The sequence below is a fragment of the Notolepis coatsorum genome (genome assembly GCF_963971535.1).
Source record: "Notolepis coatsorum genome assembly, chromosome: 1".
Taxonomy (NCBI): Eukaryota; Metazoa; Chordata; class Actinopteri; order Aulopiformes; family Paralepididae; genus Notolepis; species Notolepis coatsorum.
The window spans coordinates 37205107-37228285 of record NC_140165.1 but is presented as its reverse complement, the minus strand read 5'-3'; the positions used below and the strand labels follow the sequence as shown (position 1 = coordinate 37228285).

Below are 23179 nucleotides of genomic sequence, written 5' to 3'. Positions count from 1 at the left end.
ATGTTCCCCGGGTCCTATGTTCCCCGGGTTCTATGTTCCCCGCTTTGATTGATTGAAATTTTTAGACCACCAGCCCTGATTCCAAACTCTAACCGTAACCAGTTCGAAAGAGGGCCTAAGCTTAACCAGTTCGAAACAAGGCGGACATTCATAATTAATAAAATAATAAAAATTAATAAAAATGTCAATCTATTAATCAATCAAGCGGGGAACATAGGACCCGGGGAACATAGGACCCGGGGAACATAAGGATGATCCCATTAATTCAAGTATCTTGGGGTCACATTGGACTCTACATTGACCTTCAAAAAGTCATGTGAATAAAGTGACAAACAGTCAAGTTTAACATCGAAAACTTCAGGCAGATCAGGCCCTGCCTGCCAGTTAATGCTGCAAGGATGTTTCTGCATTCAATGATTTTATCACACATCGAGTACTGTTTTATCAACTGGTCTCTTTCATATGTCACTACTCTTACACCAATAGAATTACTCTACAAAAAAGCCATAAAAGTATTTGATAGGAAACCAATTTCATTTCATCACTGTAATGTTTTAGAAAAACATAACATGCAACAAGGTTCTGCATGGACTTGCCCCTCCCCCATTGAATGAGTTCATCCAACAGAAAGCAGACACTGGCATTACCACCAGGGCCATCAGTAGAGGGGACTGTAAGGTGCCTTTTCGGTATACTACCTTTGCAAAAACTGTGTTCTCTGTTAAAGGTGGTAACTACTGGAATAGCCTACCAGTTGTGATTAGAGAGTGCCCTACATACTCCATGTTCAAGACCCATCTTAAACTGCATCTTAAGGCAAACCAGAACTGTGATCATTTTTAATCTGATTTAGTTTATGCAACTTGTTTATTGTTTTATTGCCGGCCCACACAATGGCCCACATACTGGCCCACACACCGGCCCACACACCGGCCCACATACTGGCCCACACACCGGCCCACACACTGGCCCACATTAGTGGCCCACACACCGACTCACACACTGGCCCACACACCGGCCCACACACTGGCCCACATACTGGCCCACACACCGGCCCACACACCGGCCCACACACTGGCCCACACACTGGCCCACACACTGGCCCACACACCGACTCACACACCGGCCCACACACTGGCCCACATTAGTGGCCCACACACTGGCCCACACACTGGCCCACATACTGGCCCACACACACCGGCCCACACACCGGCCCACATACTGGCCCACACACTGGCCCACACACTGGCCCACACACTGGCCCACATTAGTGGCCCACACACCGACTCACACACCGGCCCACACACTGGCCCACATTAGTGCCCCCCCCCCCCCACAAAAAAAAAAAAAAAATTATATATATATATATATATATATATATATATATATTTTTTTTTGGACCAGCCCACTTTGGTTCCGGCCCATCGGGATTCGTCCCGAATGTCCCGATGGCCAGTCCGCCACTGGGTCTGTCTGATACTGTGGTGGGTCTGTGATGTCCTGGTGGGTCTGTCTGATACTGTGGTGGGTCTGTCTGATATTCTGGTGGGTCTGTCTGATACTGTGGTGGGTCTGTCTGATACTGTGGTGGGTCTGTCTGATACTGTGGTGGGTCTGTCTGATATCCTGGTGGGTCAGTCTGATACTGTGGTGGGTCTCTCTGATACTGTGGTGGGTCAGTCTGATATCCTGGTGGGTCTGTCTGATACTGTGGTGGGTCAGTCTGATATCCTGGTGGGTCTGTCTGATACTGTGGTGGGTCTCTCTGATACTGTGGTGGGTCTGTCTGATATCCTGGTGGGTCTGTCTGATACTGTGGTGGGTCTCTCTGATACTGTGGTGGGTCTGTCTGATATCCTGGTGGGTCTGTCTGATACTGTGGTGGGTCTGTCTGACAGATAAGTCACATATGGGAAACACAAGCTAACCTGTGGACATTATGTTAAAATGACAAAATTGAACCCTGTCGTAGACTAGACCTACTTGCCTACAGTGTTTTGTTCAGCCTATATCACAGTATCTGCTTACTTTAGCATTATTACACAACTGTTCTCCAGGGCAGCTCCCGGGCTCTGGAACCCTCTCCCCCACAAGACATTAGAGTCCCTTGCAGCTTTCCAATCCCGCCTCAAGGCCCATCTCTTCTCCACTGCCTTCTCTCACCACCATTAATAATAATAATAATAATTGAAAGTGAATTGACCGCAGACATACGGTTCACATAGTCCTGCAGTGTGTTCTGCCTGAGTCACACGTACGAGGACTAAATATTGGCAACATCCTGATTTTTCCATCCTTGTTTTGGTCAAAGTGTTTAGTCTAGTCACGGTTTAGATCTGAAACCTACTCTGAGCTGCAAGTGTGAAGGGAGTCTCTACTCTCTACTGCTCCATGTGTGTGACGCCTTGTCTCTCTCTCTCTCTCTCTCTCTCTCTCTCTCTCTCTCTCTCTCTCTCTCTCTCTCTCTCTCTCTCTCTCTCCTCTCTCTCTCTGTCTCTGTCTCTGTCTCTCCTCTCTCTCTCTCTCTCTCTCTCTCTCTCTCTCTCTCTCTCTCTCTCTCTCTCTCTCTCTCTCTCTCTCACATAAAACAAACAGACAGCCACACAGCGATGCCTTGGCTTATCTCAGGATGTATTAACATGTCTAATCTACTTATTTTATTACTATTTACTATTATTTACTATTGTATTCTTGCGCAATCGAAGCGGTCATGGCCAACCACATTTCACTGTATTCCCTGGTATGTATGTGATAAATAAACCTCTTGAATCTTGTCTCTCTTTCTCTCTCTCACACACACACACACACACACACACACACACATACACACACACACTCTGTCCGTCTCTCTCTCTCCCTCCCTCTTGCACGCACGCACGCACGCACACACACACACACACACACACACACACACACACACACACACACACACACACACACACACACACACACACACACACACACACACACACACACAGCCACACAGCGATGCCTTGTCTGTAGTAGGTGAGAGATCTCTTGGCTGTGAGTCAGCTATAAAACTGCTTTCACCATGTATGGTCAAAATAAGTAGATGCTCTCTCCTCTCTATCAGGTTCTCTCTCTCTCCTCTCTCTCTCTCTCCTTCTCTCAATCTCCACTTCTCGTTTTCTCTCTGTCTTTCTCTCATTCACCCTGACCTCTTCACGACTGTTGAAACTGGGACAAAATAAGATTATTTCTCAAGCTAAACACACCTGTCCTTAAGTACAACACACCCGTGCAGACACAATGGCATGGCGTGATATGTTACAGTGTCACCAGGGGAAATTATAAAATGTTTTTCCAATAGTGAAGGGGGGAAGGTTGGATTGACCTTGATGGGGAACACCACCAGAATAGTTATATGGTCTTGGAAATTGAATTCAGTAGACACAAAATAGACAGCAATTAGTATAATTATAGACAGGCATAAAATGAGCAGATAATTGATATTAAAACCTCCCGGAAAGATTTGTATAGATTACATAGTCATTAAAATATATTTAAAAAAAAACATTTCATACATTTCTGACATTAAAATCTATAAAAAGTGTGACAGAATAATAGCAATGCAAAAAGTGTAGACATAATAAAAGAAGTGCAATAAAATAGTTCATCTACAGTACAACAATCAGCCGATGAACAGAGAAGGCTAAGGTGAAGAGGTACGTTTTTAGCTTACTTTTGAAAATATTTTGTGAACTAGCCTCCCTAATGTCCATATAAATACAATGATCATTCATTCACACTGCACTGGGTTGAGCCGCTGAGCATTTTCTGTACCAGCGCCTTTGCTGCAAGTTGGGTTTTCCACAGTAGTAGTTAACTAGGTTAACAGAGTTCCAACTGCATGCCTTTCCCCCACTCAGATGTTCCCAGCTGGTGTGGGCTTTTGAACCGATAACCCTCTGGTCAAGAGCCCTCATCTCTTTCCTACAGGCTGTGTTGACATTTTCCTTTTTGACAGGGTTAGTAATTGCAGTTTGTCTATATCAAATTGGAGATCTATTTCTGGTTTGAGTTTAAGAGGGGCGTTTTGCCTGCCGCTGAACCGTGTAGTGTGAGCCTGTGTCAGTTTCTACGGGTATCGGCTGCAAGAGAGGGGAGATGCAAACTGGGCTGATCTCACTTCAGGTACGTGCAGGATGCAATAGACTATACCGTCCATAACCTTTAGACTGTCACGCTCCGATAGAACGGTAGCACCGTACAATACAAATACACTATCCTATCCATCTTAAGTTATCCCCACTTCAAGCTTGTGTAGAATGTTATCTGCTTCTTGTGTGTCACCAATCTCGGTATGAAAGCTCTCAATACGCTGGTAAGGTTTGGGTGCTAAGAGGAAGAAGTGTCCCTTACTTACACACGTCCACGGTGTGTCCACAGTGACCACAGTTTCAACACTACATTACTCCAGTGTCTTTTGTATTATCTCGCAATATTATGATCTACAGTCAGTGGCTTGTGCCATGGCTTTCTTTATTTAGTTCATTTAGATATTTTTTTTTAATTATGAATATTGGGTTGGAATAAGACATTTCTATGGGTTTCTGATTCACTGGGAAGTATACTGGATGCCAGTTCTTCTTCACAAGGGGACGGAGAGGGAGGGGACAACAGAGGGGGTGTAGGTTTCAGCTCTCGGCTGGTTGGTTGGTTGGTTGGTTGGTTGGTTGGTTGGTTGGTTGGTTGGTTGGTTGGTTGGTTGGTTGGTTGGTTGGTTGGTTGATCCACAAAAGTGTCCCCAAAAGTGTCCCCACCCTCTAGCGGCCAATCACCCTCAATCACTTATTGAGTAGGGTATATCTGCAGAGCAGCACTGCCCAATGTCTCGGGGTCTGAGCTCGGATGGGCAGGGCTTCAGGGGTCTGAGCTCAGATGGGCGGGGCTTCGGGGGTCTGAGCTCGGATGGGCGGGGCTTCGGGGATCTGAGCTCAGATGGGCAGGGCTTCAGGGGTCTGAGCTCAGATGGGCGGGGCTTCAGGGGTCTGAGCTCGGATGGGCAGGGCTTCAGGGGTCTGAGCTCTGATGGGCAGGGCTTCAGGGGTCTGAGCTCAGATGGGCGGGGCTTCGGGGGTCTGAGCTCGGATGGGCGGGGCTTCAGGGATCTGAGCTCAGATGGACGAGGCTTCAGGGGTCTGAGCTCAGATGGGCGGGGCTTCAGGGGTCTGAGCTCGGATGGGCAGGGCTTCAGGGGTCTGAGCTCAGATGGGCAGGGCTTCAGGGGTCTGAGCTCAGATGGGCGGGGCTTCGGGGGTCTGAGCTCGGATGGGCGGGGCTCATTAGTGCGCAACTGCGCAGCGCATGCGTGTGGAGCAAATATGTTTGTATGAGTTTCTAGCTCTGGTTTAACCTATATAGCATTCATTCTTTCAGTCATTCATTCGGCCAGTCACTCACAGTTAGTCGCTCTGCCCCCTAGTGGCGTTCAATAAGCATTGGCATTAGGCATTTAGCTAATGGAAAGAATGGCTTATCCCAGTAGCATTTGTACAACTGCATGACGGCACAATGAGTCCTGTTTACGTTTGGCACAATGTTGATGAGTCACCCTGCACACTGATGTGTATAATTTTGCATCCATTGAAATGCTTTCTAGAATGCCATTTATAGCACAAACCAATGTTCAATGTTAGCTTGCATAAGTGAAACTGCTGCATGGTAACTGAGAATACCATGATAAATAACAACAACCATGATACTTTTAACTGTACATTCCAATTCCGTTCTTAATGCACAGATACGGTCACATGAACTTTTTTGTAAATCTCATGATAGCATGATTACTATTTAAATAGGTTGCTATTATAGGTATAGATGATGCACAGACCTGGAAATGGCTCTGCTGTCCGCACAGATCGGTGCAGACACTTTCAGTTTATAATGTTGTCTGACTGACTAAGTATTGATAACACGGTTAGTATTTTTATTTGATGAATGTGGGCACCGATATGCTAAAATGAACCAAAAGGGTTTAATTTCTATTTTCTGTAATGCAGATGCCTTCTACTAGCCACTACCCTCCTGTCTTCGGCAAAACCATACCAATGCCCCTAGCGCATTGACCTCATATTTTTGCAAGAAACCGAGGGAAACATATGAATCTCGTATCGAAGGGCTAAAATCTAGCTAGCTAAGCTGCGTTAAAACATTAGTCAGTTGCCGGTGCGGTACTGGCAATTAGTGTTTCCCAGGATGATCATGGCTACAAGACATGCACATTATAGCCGGCTCCCTCTGACCGCGGAAGAACAACACTATGTGCACGTTGCGAGGTGGACTCTTGGAGAAACCCAAACGACGTAATGGCAGCTTTATGAATGCATTGCCTGCCATTGGGAAGTTCTTCCTTCTAGGACTGCCAAGAACTCTATAAAAGAAGGAAGGGTCATCACGTCAGAATCTATGCTCTGCTTGGTGCCCGTTCTATTGAAGCCTGTATTCAAATTCTAAATATACCAGCTATCTGAGCAAATATAAAGGATATCAACCAATATATCAAAAGTTAGCTAGTTAACAATGCATCAAATTGCCAATGATTCTGACATCAGATAACCTGTTTAAATGGCGAGAAAATGGCTGATCCCATTCAACGCAATGTCGGACAAACTGATAATGTCCACGCTTGGCACCAATGCACGGTCATGCGCTACAGTGCTATGATGGCTCTTCCCTTTTTTATAGTTTCCTTGCTCACTGCTAGGAATTGGACTCATTAAGAAAAGCAAGTGTATACAAGTCTATATGTCAATTAATTAGATTCTCTCTCTCTCCTCTCTCTCTCTCTCTCCCCCTCTCCCTCCCTCTCCAAGGAGGATTGTAGTTGTTGCTCCAGATGTTTGTGGTGACAGATATAGAACGGAGATACAGTACTTGAGCTGACTGAAGTAGGCCACGGTAACGTCTCGAGAGATGGATGGACCTCAGATCGCAGTTGTCCACCAGCGACCTAACCTAGAATCGCCATGAAATCAGATCACTCCACAGGCCTACATAGACCATGGACCACTTACCTAGAATTGCGATGAAATCACAGTACTCTACAGGCCTACATTTGTAGTAGTAAATAATTGTCTTTTCCTTTGAAAAGATGGATAGGCCACTTATCAGGAATACAGTGCTCTTGGGGTATAACGATAAGGTTGGTTGGTCCTATTTATCTGACAGACAAAATAATCATTGGTATTTGTTTATTTATAAAGCCCTACTTGGTCAATTGCCTCTCATCTATGCTACTCTGTAACACTGGACATTAACTCTGTAAACTTGGCGCCATTGAAAATGAGGGTCTCCCTCAATGACTCCCGAGTTTAAATAAAGTATAAATAAAAATAATGAGTGTGACAACACTGGCCATGCCATACCTTCTGGTGCATTACACGGCTTTAAAACACTGCAATTAGCACTTCAAAATATACACATTTTATGTCACAAAAAAGAACGAAAATAAATAGAAGAAGCACGTTTTAACACGTGTCATCTGGAAGGTTTTGTGTAAATGTGCAAAATGGCCTTCCCTGCCCTGACCATGAACACACTGTTTTTTTGGGTTCCAGGTCAGCGTACATTTTCCAAGCAAAAACCACTGAGGCATACGTTGTGTGTTTTTTGCTTAAACTGACAGTATATCCTCCTGATTGCTTACTAATGTAGCTAGCAAGTGGAAACCAAATTAGTTTCTTCTTCTGGTCTTACAGCCATTCTCACCTTGGTGTGCAGGTCATCCAAGTATCTAGTGCAGGGGTGGCCAACCAGTCAGAGACTAAGAGCCACAAAAATGACCACAAAGAGCCATATATACCAGCGTTTCTCAACCTTTTTTTCAGTCACGGCACCCTTCATGTGTTTATAGGTCCCACCCTCTGGCCTTTGTTTATCATTGATTGTAACTGTTATTAGTGAAATATATGATTATAGAAATCTCAGGGCATTGAGTCGGAAACCGGCGCATATTGACGGGAGGAAGTGGCGCAGCCAAAGGTGAGTGTCTTTTGAAGGAAGAGACCCAGAGCTTTTGATGGACTTACACAATATTTCTGACACTGGGAATACATTCCCTGAGATCCATAGATGTCCCTAGAATCAGATACCAAGAACATGCAAATTAACAATTTAAAAAAAAAAAAGCCTGTAAATGTTTATTCTATGTCTTATGGAATGAATAAAATAAAATAAAAAAATTAAAAATGTAGGAGGAGCCACACATTGGCGGGCAAAGAGCTGCATGCGGCTTGCGAGCTGCGGGTTGGCCACCCCTGATCTAGTCTAGTGTGTAGTATGTCACACATACTGCACTCCATGTACTGAACAGTAAGCTCCAAACAGTATGTAGTATGTGTACCGGTATATACACAATGAATTCGGAAGCAGCATGGGTTTTTTATCAAAGCGTTGCTGATCGATTAATTAGGTACACCTGCGCCAATTAACGCCTACCAATTAGCCCATTTCATGGCAGATATTTTGATGTGTCATGGAACAAATGTGTTAACATTTATAATGGGTCTGTCCCATTTAGGTGTGGGTCTGTCCCATTTAGGTGTATCAGTGAGCTAGCATGCACTATACTGTGTCCTGCCACCTAAATACATGTTATTAGTTACACCTGTGTTTACCCTGCTGGCACGCATCACTTCAATATAAATAGAGGACGTTTCCACCAGAATAGACCACATACATTTCTCATCCATTCCCAAATTAGACCACAACCTTTTTTCTCGATTTCAGGTAGCCATTACCCAGCCTGGGTGTAAATAGGCTAATTGCTCTTTAACAAAGTGGAACGGGGAGAGAGGGAGAGAAAGAGGGAGTTTATAGGACATCCTTTCACTGGCTATCGGTTTCTGTGAAATAGCTTCTGCCCTACAAAAAAACACAGTGTATAGTATATTTGACTCAAGAAGAGTACCTGTGGATTTGGAACTTGGACCCAAATACACACTGAGCTAGTGTTGAATGTACTCTTTATAGAGTCAAACACACAATGGGCTGGTGTTAAATGCACTCTTTATAGAGTCAAATATGCACGTTTATTTAACAAAATTGTCACATTATCCATCTTCCCCATTAGCAATGTGCCAAAAATACAGTAAACCAGATTGCATTGCTTTGATTACTGACATAATCAATAGCCTGTGGCCTCTCTGTATCAGGTATTCGTATCAGGGAAATTCAGCAAACACACAATACCCAATTTTAACCTGGTATCAACCCGGTATCCAATACCATTATCACATGGACAAACAGGATTGATAAAGGTTGTGAAAAAGGAGGGAGAAAGAGAAGCCTAGAAGCAGGAGGAGAAGGGAATGAAACAGGATGAATGGAAAGACATTGAAGAAGGGGAGAGGGAGGAGAAGGAGGAAGAAGATGAGTAAAGAGGAGTAGAATGGAAGAGGGGTCTTGAGTTCAACAGCTCGCTCCGAGCTGAACTGTGACGTGTGAAGGACACTCTGGAGAACGGATGTCATGTGTGAATAACGCGATGTCATGAAGCTCGTTCAACGAGGGCAGTGGAGAACAGAAGGATTTCAAACGAAGCGTGTGGAAAGAATGGAGAAGAAGCCTTCTCTCTTCTCTCTCTCCTACTCTCTGCATTCCCCCCTTCATCTCTCGGGGCGTTTAGTTTCGTAGCTATATGCACTCAGTCATGGTTTCCCACTGGATACTTGCAGCTGGCACAGAGGGAAGGAGAGAAGATAAATGTGAGGGAAAGACTGTCTACTTTCCTTCTTTTCTCCTGTCATGTCCTCTCCTCCCTTCCTCTCCCCGCTCCTGCTTTCCTCTCGTCTATTAACTCCTCTCTTATCTCCTCTCCCTCGTCTTTCATCCCATCTCTCCTCTCCTCTCTACCTCCGGGGCTAGTGTTAGCGACCGCTGTCAGATGTGTATTTATGTGGAAGGTGTCCCGTGCAGAGGAGACTGTCCAGATAAATCACTGACGGCCGCTGGATGCTGTCACGATAGACTGCCTTTTAGGGTGAGAATCTCTGGGAATCTCACCATTCGATTTAAATTATAAATTGTTTTGGGGTCATGGTTACATTTTAAATCTAGGGATGCACGCTATATTGGTGACCTGACCATATCGGTTATGGCCGATGATGGTTATTTTTTCACATATCTGTATCCGTCCGATGAGTAAAATTGAGCAGATATATATATTGGCAAACATATATCAACCGGTGATAGTGATTTCTTTATTGATTGCATCGGTCCTATGAGTAAAACTGGGCAGATATATATTGGCAAACATATATCAACTGCTTGCCTGTTTTACTGCACCGACATCTAAGAAGGGAGATCACGCCTTGAATGGCCCTTCTAAGGGTTCTCTCCTCCACATTGCCTGTGGTGCATTTTTTCCTATTGCTAGGTTTTAGTGAGTTTTTTTTCCTTACCTTCACGTGGGGTACGTCTGGGAGTGTTGCATTTATTTTAAATTGTTTGGACTTTATGGTGTTTTTGTTTTGTTCTTGACTTATTGTGATGTTTCTTCTTGACTTGTTTAAAGAAGACGTGTCCGGCCCATGGGGACATTAACGTGTGTTGTCGGGCCTTACAAATAAATTTGATTTGATTTGATTTGATAGTAATTTCTTTATTGATTGCATCGTTCCGATGAACAAAACTGGTCCGATCTGAACAACAGACGATTATTGCTCTGTCTAGCTGTCGTTACCATATCACAAGGCTGAACAGTGAAAAGTAAGATTTTTGGAATTTGTTAATTACATTTTTAGTGGATAATTTTTAGTACATCTTAGTGGATATAATCTCTATTCTCAAACCCCCACCCCACCCCTGTTAGTGGTGGATCTGTCTGATATCGTGGTGGGCCACCACAAGTAAATGTATGTATGTAACAATTTTGCTGTGTCTGTCTCAGTAAATAACATGACGGCTTTGGGATTGGTCACAAATTGTATGATTGACCTTCACAGTGACCAATCACCAACCAACCTAGCTCCCTCCCTGAAATGGCTGGAGTGACATGAAGAGGAATTGTTTGCACATAGTGTCCAATAGGATCAAGGATGCAAGACGACATGTGTCAATTCAAGGCCTCATGTGAACAACCAGATACACGTGTGTCCACACACAGACACATGCAAATAAGCAAATTTGTCAAGCAAATTTAGCATTATACAGAACATTTACACATGCATGCACATTGTACACACACACACACAGCAGTCACATGGTGTTGTATAGGGTACATGAGCCGACGCCGTGGTAGAGAGGCAGAGTGCTGTGAGAAACAGCACAACAACCATGTGCTCTGCTCCTAGGCACGTGCCTCTCTCTCTCTCTCTCTCTCTCTCTCTCTCTCTCTCTCTCTCTCTCTCTCTCTCTCTCTCTCTCTCTCTCTCTCTCTCTATCTATCTCTATCTCTATCTCTATCTCTATCTCTTCTCTCTCTCTCTCTCTCTCTCTCTCTCGCAAGCCCCCATAATGGACCCCCGTTTCCCTATAATCTTTCTTTCTTTAATTCTGTCTTTCTTTCTTCTTCCTAATGCAAATTAGCAGTACAGTACAGTACAAAATATACATAAATAAAACGAGATTTGACATTAAGTCACCACACTTAAGTCATCAAGCTATGGCATCTCTTTATCTTTCTCTCTCTATATCTCTATCTCTGTCTATAATTTTCTCTCCCTCATTATCTTTCTACCTGTCCCATCATACTCTATTTCACTCTCCTTCCCTCTTTTTCTCATCCCATTTTCCATTCACAAACTGTCATGTCATCACTCCATCCTTCCATAATTATCTCTATTATCTCTCTATTGCTCTATCTATCTATCTATCTATCTATCTATCTATCTATCTATCTATCTATCTATCTATCTATCTATCTATCTATCTATCTCTCTCTCTCTCTCTCTCTCTCTCTCTCTCTCTCTCTCTCTCTCTCTCTCTCTCTCTCTATATATATATATATATATATATATATATATATATATATATATATATATATATATATATATATATATATATATATATAATGTTTCTTGCATGGTTTCCTTGTCCTCTCGCACCACTTTATATTGTGGACAGGTGGGATGTGTGTGTGTGAATGTGGACCAGATGTTCCCATGGGAGCCTGGACACCTCCACAACCTGCAGTGTTACTGCAGCAAGCAGTGGAGAGTGAGAGATAGTGGGAGGGAGGGGGAGAGGGAGGGGGAGGGAGGAAGGGGGAGAGAGAGGGAGGGAGGGAGGGGAGAGGGAGGGAGGGAGGGAGGGGGAGAGAGAGGGAGGGAGGGAGGGGGGAGGGTGATGGAGAGATAGATAGAGAGAGGGAGGCAGGGGGAAAAAACGATAACATCCTCTGTTCATAATAATCAGCTCTATTCTAAGAGATAATTAAGGCATCAATAAAGAATAATTAACAAGCATTTAGGGAAAATGAACTGACCATTTTTGCTTCACTTGAGCCCCGGTTTGAATCACATTAATAACACCTGAACAGGGCAGGAAATTAACACCAGCCACCAGCACCGGTAAAATGTATGGATTCATCAGCCAGCCACTGACCAGTGGAATAAGAAGTTAGTTTTCCGCTCTGCATCTGAAGGAGAGGTTCATAACAGCATCATGGCACATTCATGCATTTATGCATACGCTACCGATGAAAGACCTAAGGCAGCGCTCGTTAGCTCTTAAAGCTATGAATCCCTTTTTCATGTGTTATGAATGCGTTCTGATTCATTGGGGGCGGCAGGCAGATTTGAAAGGCCGCCTAGTAATTACATTAGATTATATTATATTAAAATGTATTGTCATTATCAGGGCTGTACACTGCGATGAGATTATCGCGAATTGCCCCTTTAATTGGCCGTTGCGATTGGTAAATAATATTTGGGGGCGGGCTTGCGAGTAGTGATTTCAAGCCTTGCATTCGCATTTCACTCCTAAATTATCCAAGGCTGAGCACTCACTCTGATAGACTGGCTGACTGTCTGATTTAGCTATGAAGAAAAGTAAAGTTTCTTCATAGCTCATTTCTTCATAGAAAGTCACAGGCACCTGGAATCGCGTGCCTGTGACTTTCAATTCCCTTATCGCTGCCAGGTTTTCCTGACCGTTATAACGTTAGCATGTAGCTAATGGCAGACTATTTGATTCCTTAAGGCAAGCCAAGGGCTCGAAATTGCCTGGGTTTTGGTTATATACTCCCGAAATGCTCCCGCTGTTTGGCTACTTCTATGTGCAGTGAAAACTACTCGAAATGCGTTAGAACCTAGTCATTGATTTAGTTCAGGGTTAGCCGCAGAGATAAACAGCTGACAGCAGGTAGTACAGGTACAAATACAATAAAACAAGGGGTGGGGGCTGTTGTGTAAACCTTGTACTCTTTAGTTCACATAATAGACGGAATGTTTGTTTACTAGTCTGTATCTATGGTCTGTACTCTGTAAGCCAGGAAGTACCATGGTGCAACATACAAATGTGTCCGTGTAGCAACACAAGCCAATACCTTACAGGGGCCCGGGGAGGGAGCTCTCTGTGTGTGTGTGTGTGTGTGTGTGTGTGTGGAAGAGAGAGGGAGAAAGATAAACAGAGAGCATGATTTAGTGTATGTCTTAGAGCTGTGTTGCAGTGTGCAGCAGATACTGACTATGAACACTGTTAATACACCATTATCAATGAAAGAAGAAATGTTTGCAGCTGTGGTAATACGAAGTTCAGTTGGTTCATTATAAAAGATACAAACCTGACAACAAAAGCACTTAAATGTTAAATAAAAGAACCACAGTAATGAGGCAGGAGGAACATATTTTTTTTCACTATAATGGTAAAATTGTTATTAAAAAATGTGCCCCTAAAAAATATTTTTTGCCCCTAAATTTCTCATTTAGGGGCAAGTGTGCCCCTAGTGAAAAAGCTTAGCGTACAGCCCTGATTATACACAAGTACAGTAATGGAAACTACAACGAGAAGTGCAATAGTAATATACAATGTACAGGTGGTTAAACTGGGTATAAAATATATGAATTATTACTAGTGATTGAATCAAAGTGTCCCTGGTTTGATTGCCTTTACACCACCAAACTGGCCCTGAGCAAGAACCTTCTCCAAGGACGGCTCATGAAAAGTAGCACAACAAAAGTAGCAACATTAGCTCAATATTAGTAGCTTACGTTAGCTGATGGGACACAATGGGAAGTACATTGCATTTATATATGCATGATATATCGGCCACCGATATAATATCGGCCGATATGGCTGTTTTTTTACACATCGGTATCGGTCCGATATCAAGATAGGGCCGATATGGGAAATATTTTTTGACCTTAAATAGTTTCAAAATATCAGTCTTTTCTGAAAATAAGTTACAAAAGTAAACAAAAAAAAGCGTTTAGGAAAATAGCTCTTTATTTGATTATCATAAAAAAGTGTTTTCTATACAGAGATATCGACATCGGTAAATATCGGTATCGGCCAGAACAGCAATATTAATATCGGTTATCGGTATCGGCCACAATTTTCACATTGGTGCATCACTAATTGCATTATATCATTGTGGTTGTCTATTATGTCCTTGTAAATAAATATAGTTCTTATTGTACAGCGTCACCCAGACCTCTGCTGTGTCTGCAGCACTGCTCTTCTTTCTGCTGGAATTGTTGGCTGTGTGCTAAAACACCAGATGTATCAATATTTCATGTCCGTTTACTCTCTCTCTCTCTCTCTCTCTCTCTCTCTCGCTATCTCTATCTCCCTCTCTCTATCTCTCTCCCTCTCCCCTTTTCTCTCATCTCTTCTCTCTGTCTATTTCTTATCTGCCTTTCTCTCTCTCTCTATCTCTATCTCTCTCCCTCTCCCCCTTTTCTCATCTCTTCTCTTGTGGGGCGGCGTGGCTCAGGGGTAGAGCGGGGCGTCCAATGATCGAAGGGTTGGTTCGAATCCCGCTCAAGCCCATGTCCATCCCATTGCCGTTGTGTCCTTGGGCAAGACACTTAACCTACTTGCCTCGTATGAATGTGTATGCATGTGAATGAATGTTGGTGGTGGTCGGTGATTATTCGCCACGCTTCCGTGAGTCTGCCTCAGGGCAGCTCTGGCTGCAATTGTAGCTTACCACCACCGGTATGACTGTGTATGAACGAATAATGGACTCTGTGAAGCGCTCTGAGTCAGAGCAACAGTCAGTCAGAGAAGAGCGCTATATAAATCCAATCCATTATTATTATTCTCTCTCTGTCTATTTCTTATCTGCCTTTCTCTCTCTCTCTCTCTCTCTATCATATCTTCTCTCTCTCTCTCTCTCTCTCTCTCTCTCTCTCTCTCTCTCTCTCTCTCTCTATATATATATATATATATATATATATATATATATATATATATATATATCTTTCTATATATCTCTCGCGGCATGGTGGCACAGTGATTAGCAGAAAGAAGGTCCTGGGTTTGAAGCCCAGCAGGGGGCCTTTCTGTGTGGAGTTTGCATGTTCTCCCTTTGTTGGCGTGGGTTTCCTCCCACACCATAAAATACATGCATGGTAGGCAGGGACTACAGGTGAAAACTAGCTCATTAGCTAATTCTGGCACATTTACACATTTTACATTGATGTATAAACTGAAGATGTTGATGAATGTGCACTGTCCCTGGGTTAAAAAATAAATAAATAAACTTAAAGTATCTCTCTATCTCTCTCTCTCTCTCTCTCTCTCTCTCTTTCTCTTTCTGTTTTTCTTTTTTCAGAAGCCACTACACGGAGCAGTCGTGGATCATAGACACAGAAAGAGGAGCACGTCACACAGTAGTGTGTGACTGTGTGTGTCTGGGAGATGGCGGGGGGCAGGGAGCGAGGAGCGCGGCCCCAGAGGCCGTGGTCGGTGTACCGGGCGAACACCTTCGAACTGTCCAATGAGATGATCAGCCTGGCCCTCGCCGGTGAGTCACCCGGTTCATACTGTACCTGCCGCTAGGGCGGAGGCGACTCGCTTCGCTGTCGGATCCGCTGGTCTTAAATGTTTTAGTGAGAGATTTGACCTCCATGACACCAGAACTGTTCAGTTGGCAGCAGGATGGCAGAGTGGTTACAGAGGTCGCTTGTTGGTTCAAGGGTTGCCGGTTTGATGCCCGGTATCTATTGTACCGCTGAATTGCAGCTCAGCAAGTGAACCTAACCCCATCGTACTTTGTGTGTACTTCCTCTAGAAATGGGCGTTGAGAACTCTCCGACATTGGCTAAATACTGTATCGTGTGTATCGGAGGAGGCATGTGGTAGTCTACACCCTCCCCAGACTGACAGTAGGGCAGCATGTGGTAGTCTACACCCTCCCTAGACTGACAGTAGGGTAGCATGTGGTAGTCTACACCCTCCCCAGACTGACAGTAGGGCAGCATGTGGTAGTCTACACCCTCCCCAGACTGACAGTAGGGCAGCATGTGGTAGTCTACACCCTCCCCAGACTAACAGTAGGGCAGCATGTGGTAGTCTACACCCTCCCCAGACTGACAGCAGGGCAGCATGTGGTAGTCTACACTCTACACCCTCCCCAGACCGGCAGTAGGGCAATCAAAAGATATATATTACACATTTTCAGCAGTGTTTGGATGTGGGTTTGAGCCTGTATGAATACAACTTAGATCCTAATGTCGATCTGGATTGTGCTTTTACAACACGAGGGAATGGAAACTGGTCTAGTAAATCCTTGGCAAGGGGTTCTACTGCAGCTGCCAACAACACGTCCACGGTCGCAGTGGGATGCGTCGTCTGCCCACTCTATGGTGGGAAGCTTGGTCCAAAATGTTCCAAGTGGTAATGTTAAAGATTAAATCACATAGTCCACACAGTAGGGATGGGCAAAACAAAAGATAAGATAAGATATTCCTTTATTGATACCCTTGAGGAAATCCGGGACAAGCGGGCTAGCTGGCTGTTGTCATTGCTAACAGCTAGATTTTGGCAGCAGGCTAACTGCTACTGTAATGTCGTCCTGTTGTTGTTGTTTTTGCGTCTCCTCTACAGGAAACAGCCAGGACCCTGATGAACCAGTGCTGGAGTTCAGTGTGTGTAAGTCATATTTAAGGTTTAAGTAAACATTTTAATGGATGCCCTGTTTCCCTATTCTGGAAATAAAGTCTCTGTCTCTCTTTCTCTCTCTCTCTGTCTCTGTCTCTCTCTGTCTCTGTCTCTCTCTCTCATAATTTATGCCTTGTGCTTTCACATGAACAACTGTTGCCTTTTTATTTTCTTCTGAACACAGTGCCAATGACGACTTTAGTCGTCTTAACTCGCCATGCGTTGAGTGCCAATGACGAGTTCTCGTCTTTTTCTCGTTTTTGCTTTTATTAGCAATATCCATAAATTTTTCATCCATCCAGCCTGACGTTATCATTGGGAATAGCTCTGAGCTCGAAAAGGGCAAATACCGCCGCCTATTGTCTCCCGGATGGTAATGCACATCATTGAATTGGATTGGGTGGGCTTGTGCATCAGAAAAAAAGTCCGGCCCGGAGTTTTCCCTTCTCGGGCATGCAGCTGGATACTATTGCATTGAGTCCCCCCACTGGGAGCAGCGTCGATTATGTGTATTGGACTATAACGTTGGATCAATAAATGCGATCAATATTTGGAATGGCGATCAGGAATTGGATTAATCTTTTTGCAGAACATCTGATGTGAGGTAAGGACTCTATTTTACCAGTATTGGGTTAATCAAATGTTTTTTTCTCAGCCATCGCAGCATGTCTGTGTGTGTGTGTGTGTATGTGTGTGTGTGTATGACGTTAGCGCTGACCAGGTCATGGATAATAGATTTTTCAGCCCGCTTCTCTAGCGTGCATAAGTACACATATACTATCGATAATCTAGCGTTTATTTGAAAACGATTCATAAATCAGCCGAAAAATGACAACGTGTTTCGTGTATTCCACTAAAGAGCTATTATCGCGGAATTTCTCTGGAATTACTAGAACTCTCCAAAACTATACTCGTATTCAAAACGGTATAAAACGGAAATGTACCGTTTCGTACATGTTGACTGCAAGCAAGTCATTTTAGACCCATAGCCATAATTTAAGATATAGTTTAAGCCTTCGTAAATTTCCCCGACCTCCCATTGATTTCCTTACTGGCACTCTAGCCCATATATGGTCAAAGGGGCGTGGCACTCAATGTGTTAATAACAGATTTTTTTTTAACTAAAATTCGAATTAACTTTAATTACATAAAATAATTTAATTCAATTTAGTAGTTGAGTTGTGTAGCCTTGCGTGTTGAGGAAAAAGGGGTTTTGTTGCCAGGTTCAGATCACAACAGGGCAGATTCATCAAAACTAATAATAATGTGTTTATGTAATGTTCTTATGTAACAATTTGACTGCAGAAAACAAAGGATGTGAGAAAAATAACTTTTGGCAAAACTTTTGCCAGAAAAGACACCCACACTTAAAACACTTTCTTTAGTGTATAGCAGCGGTTCCCAAACTTTTTTGGCCGTGCACCCCCTGTCACCTCCCGACCTAGCGCGCCCCAATGGGTTTCTGTTAGAAAACATTTTTGCTGGTCTCCGTGCACAGATTTAATTTTTTATTTTATCTCTTCCCACGGCGACTATGGATAGGGAATTTCTTTATTTAATTAAAATGTTCACGACAATACTCTGCCAGCATGTTTAATATCCATAATACTAAAGGTTTGACTAAGATTTGTATGAAATTTTATTGTAATTTTTTTTTTTACCACCTTTTCATGTCACGCACCACCTAGAGGGCGCTCGCGCACCACAGTTTGGGAACCACTGGTGTATAGTATACACACTTGATGGAAATTAATTAACTCTAAGCCTCAGATGAATATGGAATCTTCGATGTTCTGTGTGTGTGTGTGTGTGTGTGTGTGTGTGTGTGTGTGTGTGCGCGCGCGCGCATGTTTCTACTGGCATAATGTACCGTGTGTGTATGTGAGTAAGTATATATACGCTTGCATTCTTATCATTATGTGTGCGCGCACATGCGCAAACGTGTGTGTGTTTGTTTGTGCATAGTGCGTACGTACGTGTCTCAAAAAGCTACTCTTAAGTGTAAGCCAATCACGTGTGCGTGGTGGAGGGTGAACCCACCTAACCTGACTTTTGATAAATACCCACCTTTTATGTGAAAAGGCGTTTAACCTCATTTCAATGTAGTCTTTCAGTGTGTTTGTTTGTTTCTCTCCTCAGCCTGTACCAACTTGGTGACCCCCGCGTTGGACCGTAAACCCAACAGCTTCGTGGCGGCGAGCTGCACCACCCCTCCCCAGGCCTTCTGGACCAAACACGCCCAGACGGAGATCATAGAGGTCAGAGGTCACGGCTAGTGCCGTTCACCTCGGTCCACTTTCAATTCAGGAAGCGGATGTGCTTCAAAAAATGACTTTTGACATGAGAATGTAGTTTTAGCCACAGACACACACACACACTGTAACATGATATTTGGAATTTGGCCCAAAATCCAGATCAGACAATTCTAGAGATTAAATTTGTTACTTTAATTTTAATCTGAAAGTTTTAAGAACCCTGGGATTGCCTGACTGACTCTCCACTTGACAGACTCAATGTGGTTTTTTCCCACAGAGCGCATGGCTGCCCACCGTGGGCTACTGTATGTGTGGCAGATTGACTAGGTGTGACCGTAGCTTATAGTTTGGTCTACTGACGGGCTGTTTGTTTATTTGTCTGTTTGTCCCAACAGGGCACCAGTAACCCCATCTTCCTGAGCAGCATAGCTTTCTTCCTGGACTCCAACATCAACCAGCAGACACAAGTTAAGCTAGCTGTGTATGATGTCAAAGACCGCTCACAGGGCACGGTGAGTTACACCCAGTTACTTATGTACTTTGATCGGTATCAAAGATGATATTCCCAGATCGACATATTTTGATTGATCTTTATCGGCTATTCCAAATTTTGATAATTTTTTATAAAAAAAAATATTAAAACCATTAACACATTGACCGCCAGCAGCAGGGGGCGCTGATCCCCTTTCAGCGCCAGGTCTTTAGTCAATGGATATAGTTTTAGACTGCGACATTTGCGAGTGCTTAAAATATATCTTATATTATATAGCTATGGGTCTAATACACCTGTCGATTGTCAGTGAGTTGCTTCCAGTCAACATGTACAAAACAGATTGTTTTTTCATCCGTACATTTCCGTTTTATACCGTTTTGAATATGAGTATGGTTTGGGTGATTCTGAGTAATTCCAGGAAAAGATGAGAAAAAGGCATTTTAGTGTAATCCAGTCATCACGTTGTAATTTTTCGGCTGATTATCTAATCATCCTGAAATCAACGCTAGATTATCATTATTATATCTCCTTGTGCATACATGAAATGGCCATCGTAGTGCGGTGCTCCCCCCCCCCACCTCCTGCACCCAACGCCACGCAGCCACACACACACACAGATAGCTTTGATCGCGGGAGAAAGAAATATCAGATCAACGCAAGGTTTTATATATAGAGTCCTTACCTGGTCTCTGATGTAATGATAAAAAAGGATCCAATGATCTGATCGCCATTCCAGTTATGCACTGCGATCGTGTCCCCGACATTACCGAGCATTACACATGAACGGGCGGGCGGGGTTAGTGTTCCATGCTATCGTTGTAAAGGCCTGCCCCGCCTGAATATTTAAACCCCGCCCCCACGGCTCAGATCGGCTCTGAAAACACACCAGACCATTTTCAATGGAGTGCAATAGCTCCGCATGGCAGTAGAGGCCGGTGTTGACCGTCTGCCAGCTCAGACAGGGTCTGAAGATTCTGCAGATGCTGCAGCCATGAATTATGAATAGATATAGCGAATAAACGAAATAACGATCCCAAAAACAATTTAACTCGTTGTTGGCGCTGAACGCATGGCAGGCAATAACGAGTTAACTCGTTCTTGGCACAGATTGTGTTAAGGGACAGCTGTGATCCAGGGAATTATTATCAGAGGTGCTGGTGAGCAACGCCGGCATTCCCCAGGGTACCGTGCTGTCACCCTTCTTGTTTACCCTCTACACATCCGACTTCTGCTACAACACAAGAATGTGCCACCTGCAGAAGTTCTCCGATGACTCCTCCATCGTCGGCTACATCGTGGACAGTCGTGGTCAGTAACCACCTCCAACTCAACGTCAGCAAGACAAAGGAGCTGGTGGTGGACTACCGGAGAGGCAGGAAGGGTCCCCCTTCTCCCATAATCCTCGGAGGGGAGGAGGTAGAGATGGTGGAGTCACCTGAACAAAACAACTGGACTGGTCGGACAACACTGAGGCCCTCTACAGGAAGGGACAGAGCAGGCTGTTCTTCCTGAGGAGACTCAGGTCGTTCGACGTGTGCAACCGACTGCTGCTATCTTTCTACCAGTCGGTTGTAGCCAGCTTCCTCTTTTTTTGCTGTGGTGTGCTGGGGGGGGCAACATCAACTTGAGGGTCTCCAGCAAGCTGAATACGCTGGTGAAGAAGGCTAGCTCTGTAGTGGGTGGTGAGCTGGATAATCTAGAGGTGGTGGCTGAGAGGAGGATGAGGAAAAAGCTAGAAGCCATCCTGGAGAACCCCTCCCACCCCCTAGCCAGAATGAAGAGCACGTTCAGCCAAAGACTTTTTTCCGATTAATTGTGCAGCCCTATACAAATCAGTTTTTTTCCTCTGATTGTTTCTCATTGTATACCCAAATAAATCAAAATGAGTATAGTCAAAACACACACACACACACACAGATGATTTAGTTATGGCCACATACATTAGAAATGGGCAAGGGACATAAAAACTGTGACTTCCTCTAGGCTGTACAGCTTACCTCTCAAATGAATTCCCCTCATAAACACTGTGACTTCCTCTCAGCTACAGTCAAATGATCTCTCTGAGATTCTCATAGACAACAGCAATCGTGTTAGAATATTAGAAAGGTCTTAATCATCATCACAAAGACATACACACACGTCCATCACAAACACACACATACACACACCTGTCCATCACAAAGACGCATGCACACCCACACGTCCATCACAAAAACACCCACACACACACACCCGTCCATCACAAAGACACACATACACACACCACAAGACAGACCTATGTTAATCTGGCTGTCTTTGACATCAAGAACAGCTCACAGGCTGCATGGTCAGCAGCCTGGTAATAGGTTACTTAATGAATGTTACTAAGTACACAATCACGTTGAATGCATATGCAGCGCTGATGTCAGCATCATTCAACAGACTTTCTTTGACCAATCTAACAAAACAATGTAACATCATACAGAATAGCATCTTCAATATATTCAGCTAGTATGAAATGTAAGTTTAAAGTAGTATTCATAACTTTCTCTATCTATGTATCAACCTCCCTCCCTCCCTCCCTCCCTCCCTCCCTATCTCTCCCTGTATCCCTCTATATCTCCATCTTTCTCTAGATGTACATGCTGGGTTCAGCTCTTTTTCCTGTTAAAGAGCTCATACAGGACAAGAACCACAGGCTACACTTAACACTGAGGTAAGATGTGCGCACACACACGCACGCACACACGCACGCACGCACACACACACACACACACACACACACACACACACACACATGAACTGTTCTGGTTTCTCAAGTGCTGTGCATTTGTCTTGCCACTGCTTGTACGGAGAATACCATACAGATATCTTGCTTCATGTTGCACTGAGGTAATTATGATTATGTGATTATATAAATAAACTGTATAAATAAAGTGTTTTATTACACCCATTTAGAAAATGCTAAATGTATATAATTACATTAAATAACATGGGCTTTATAAGTGAAAATAATGTCAATCAAAGAAAACTCCAAGACATTAACATTTTTGAAGATTATGTACAGAGTTCTTAAATTCCGTCATAAATAGCATATTATGAAATGCTAATGTCGCAAGTATAATTTATTTTAGCTTCAGGTGCATCATTTGCTTCGAGGGGTAAAACATTTATTGACTGACTGGGGACAGTGTTGGGCAAGTTACTCAGGAAGTGTAATTAGTTACTTATTACTGATTACCCCTTTAAAAAGTAATCAAAATTACTTTTATATAAAAAAAAAAAGGGTTTTGCTTCTGTTGTTAGCTGTCCAGATGTCAGCGGGTGCCTGTGCTCTGTGGCTCTGTACCGGCGATCGAGCCAGCAACCCTTTGATTACTAG

General features: G+C 43.7%; 1 protein-coding gene across 6 annotated transcripts in view; it reads left to right on the top strand.

Annotated features, from left to right (window-relative positions):
• Positions 1-23179, top strand: part of LOC311242231 (inositol polyphosphate-4-phosphatase type I A-like) — a gene marked incomplete at its 3' end in the record, with an annotated part of 159729 nt that overhangs the window by 68137 nt on the left and 68413 nt on the right. For all 6 annotated transcript variants that reach the window (XM_084331195.1, XM_084331194.1, XM_084331191.1 and 3 more), the window contains exons 3-7: positions 15743-15934; positions 17017-17061; positions 19210-19328; positions 19721-19837; positions 22434-22513. In XM_084331195.1, the coding sequence (XP_084187321.1) occupies positions 15829-15934; positions 17017-17061; positions 19210-19328; positions 19721-19837; positions 22434-22513 (467 nt within the window). In that variant the 5' untranslated portion in view covers positions 15743-15828. The remainder of the gene's footprint in view (positions 1-15742; positions 15935-17016; positions 17062-19209; positions 19329-19720; positions 19838-22433; positions 22514-23179) is intronic.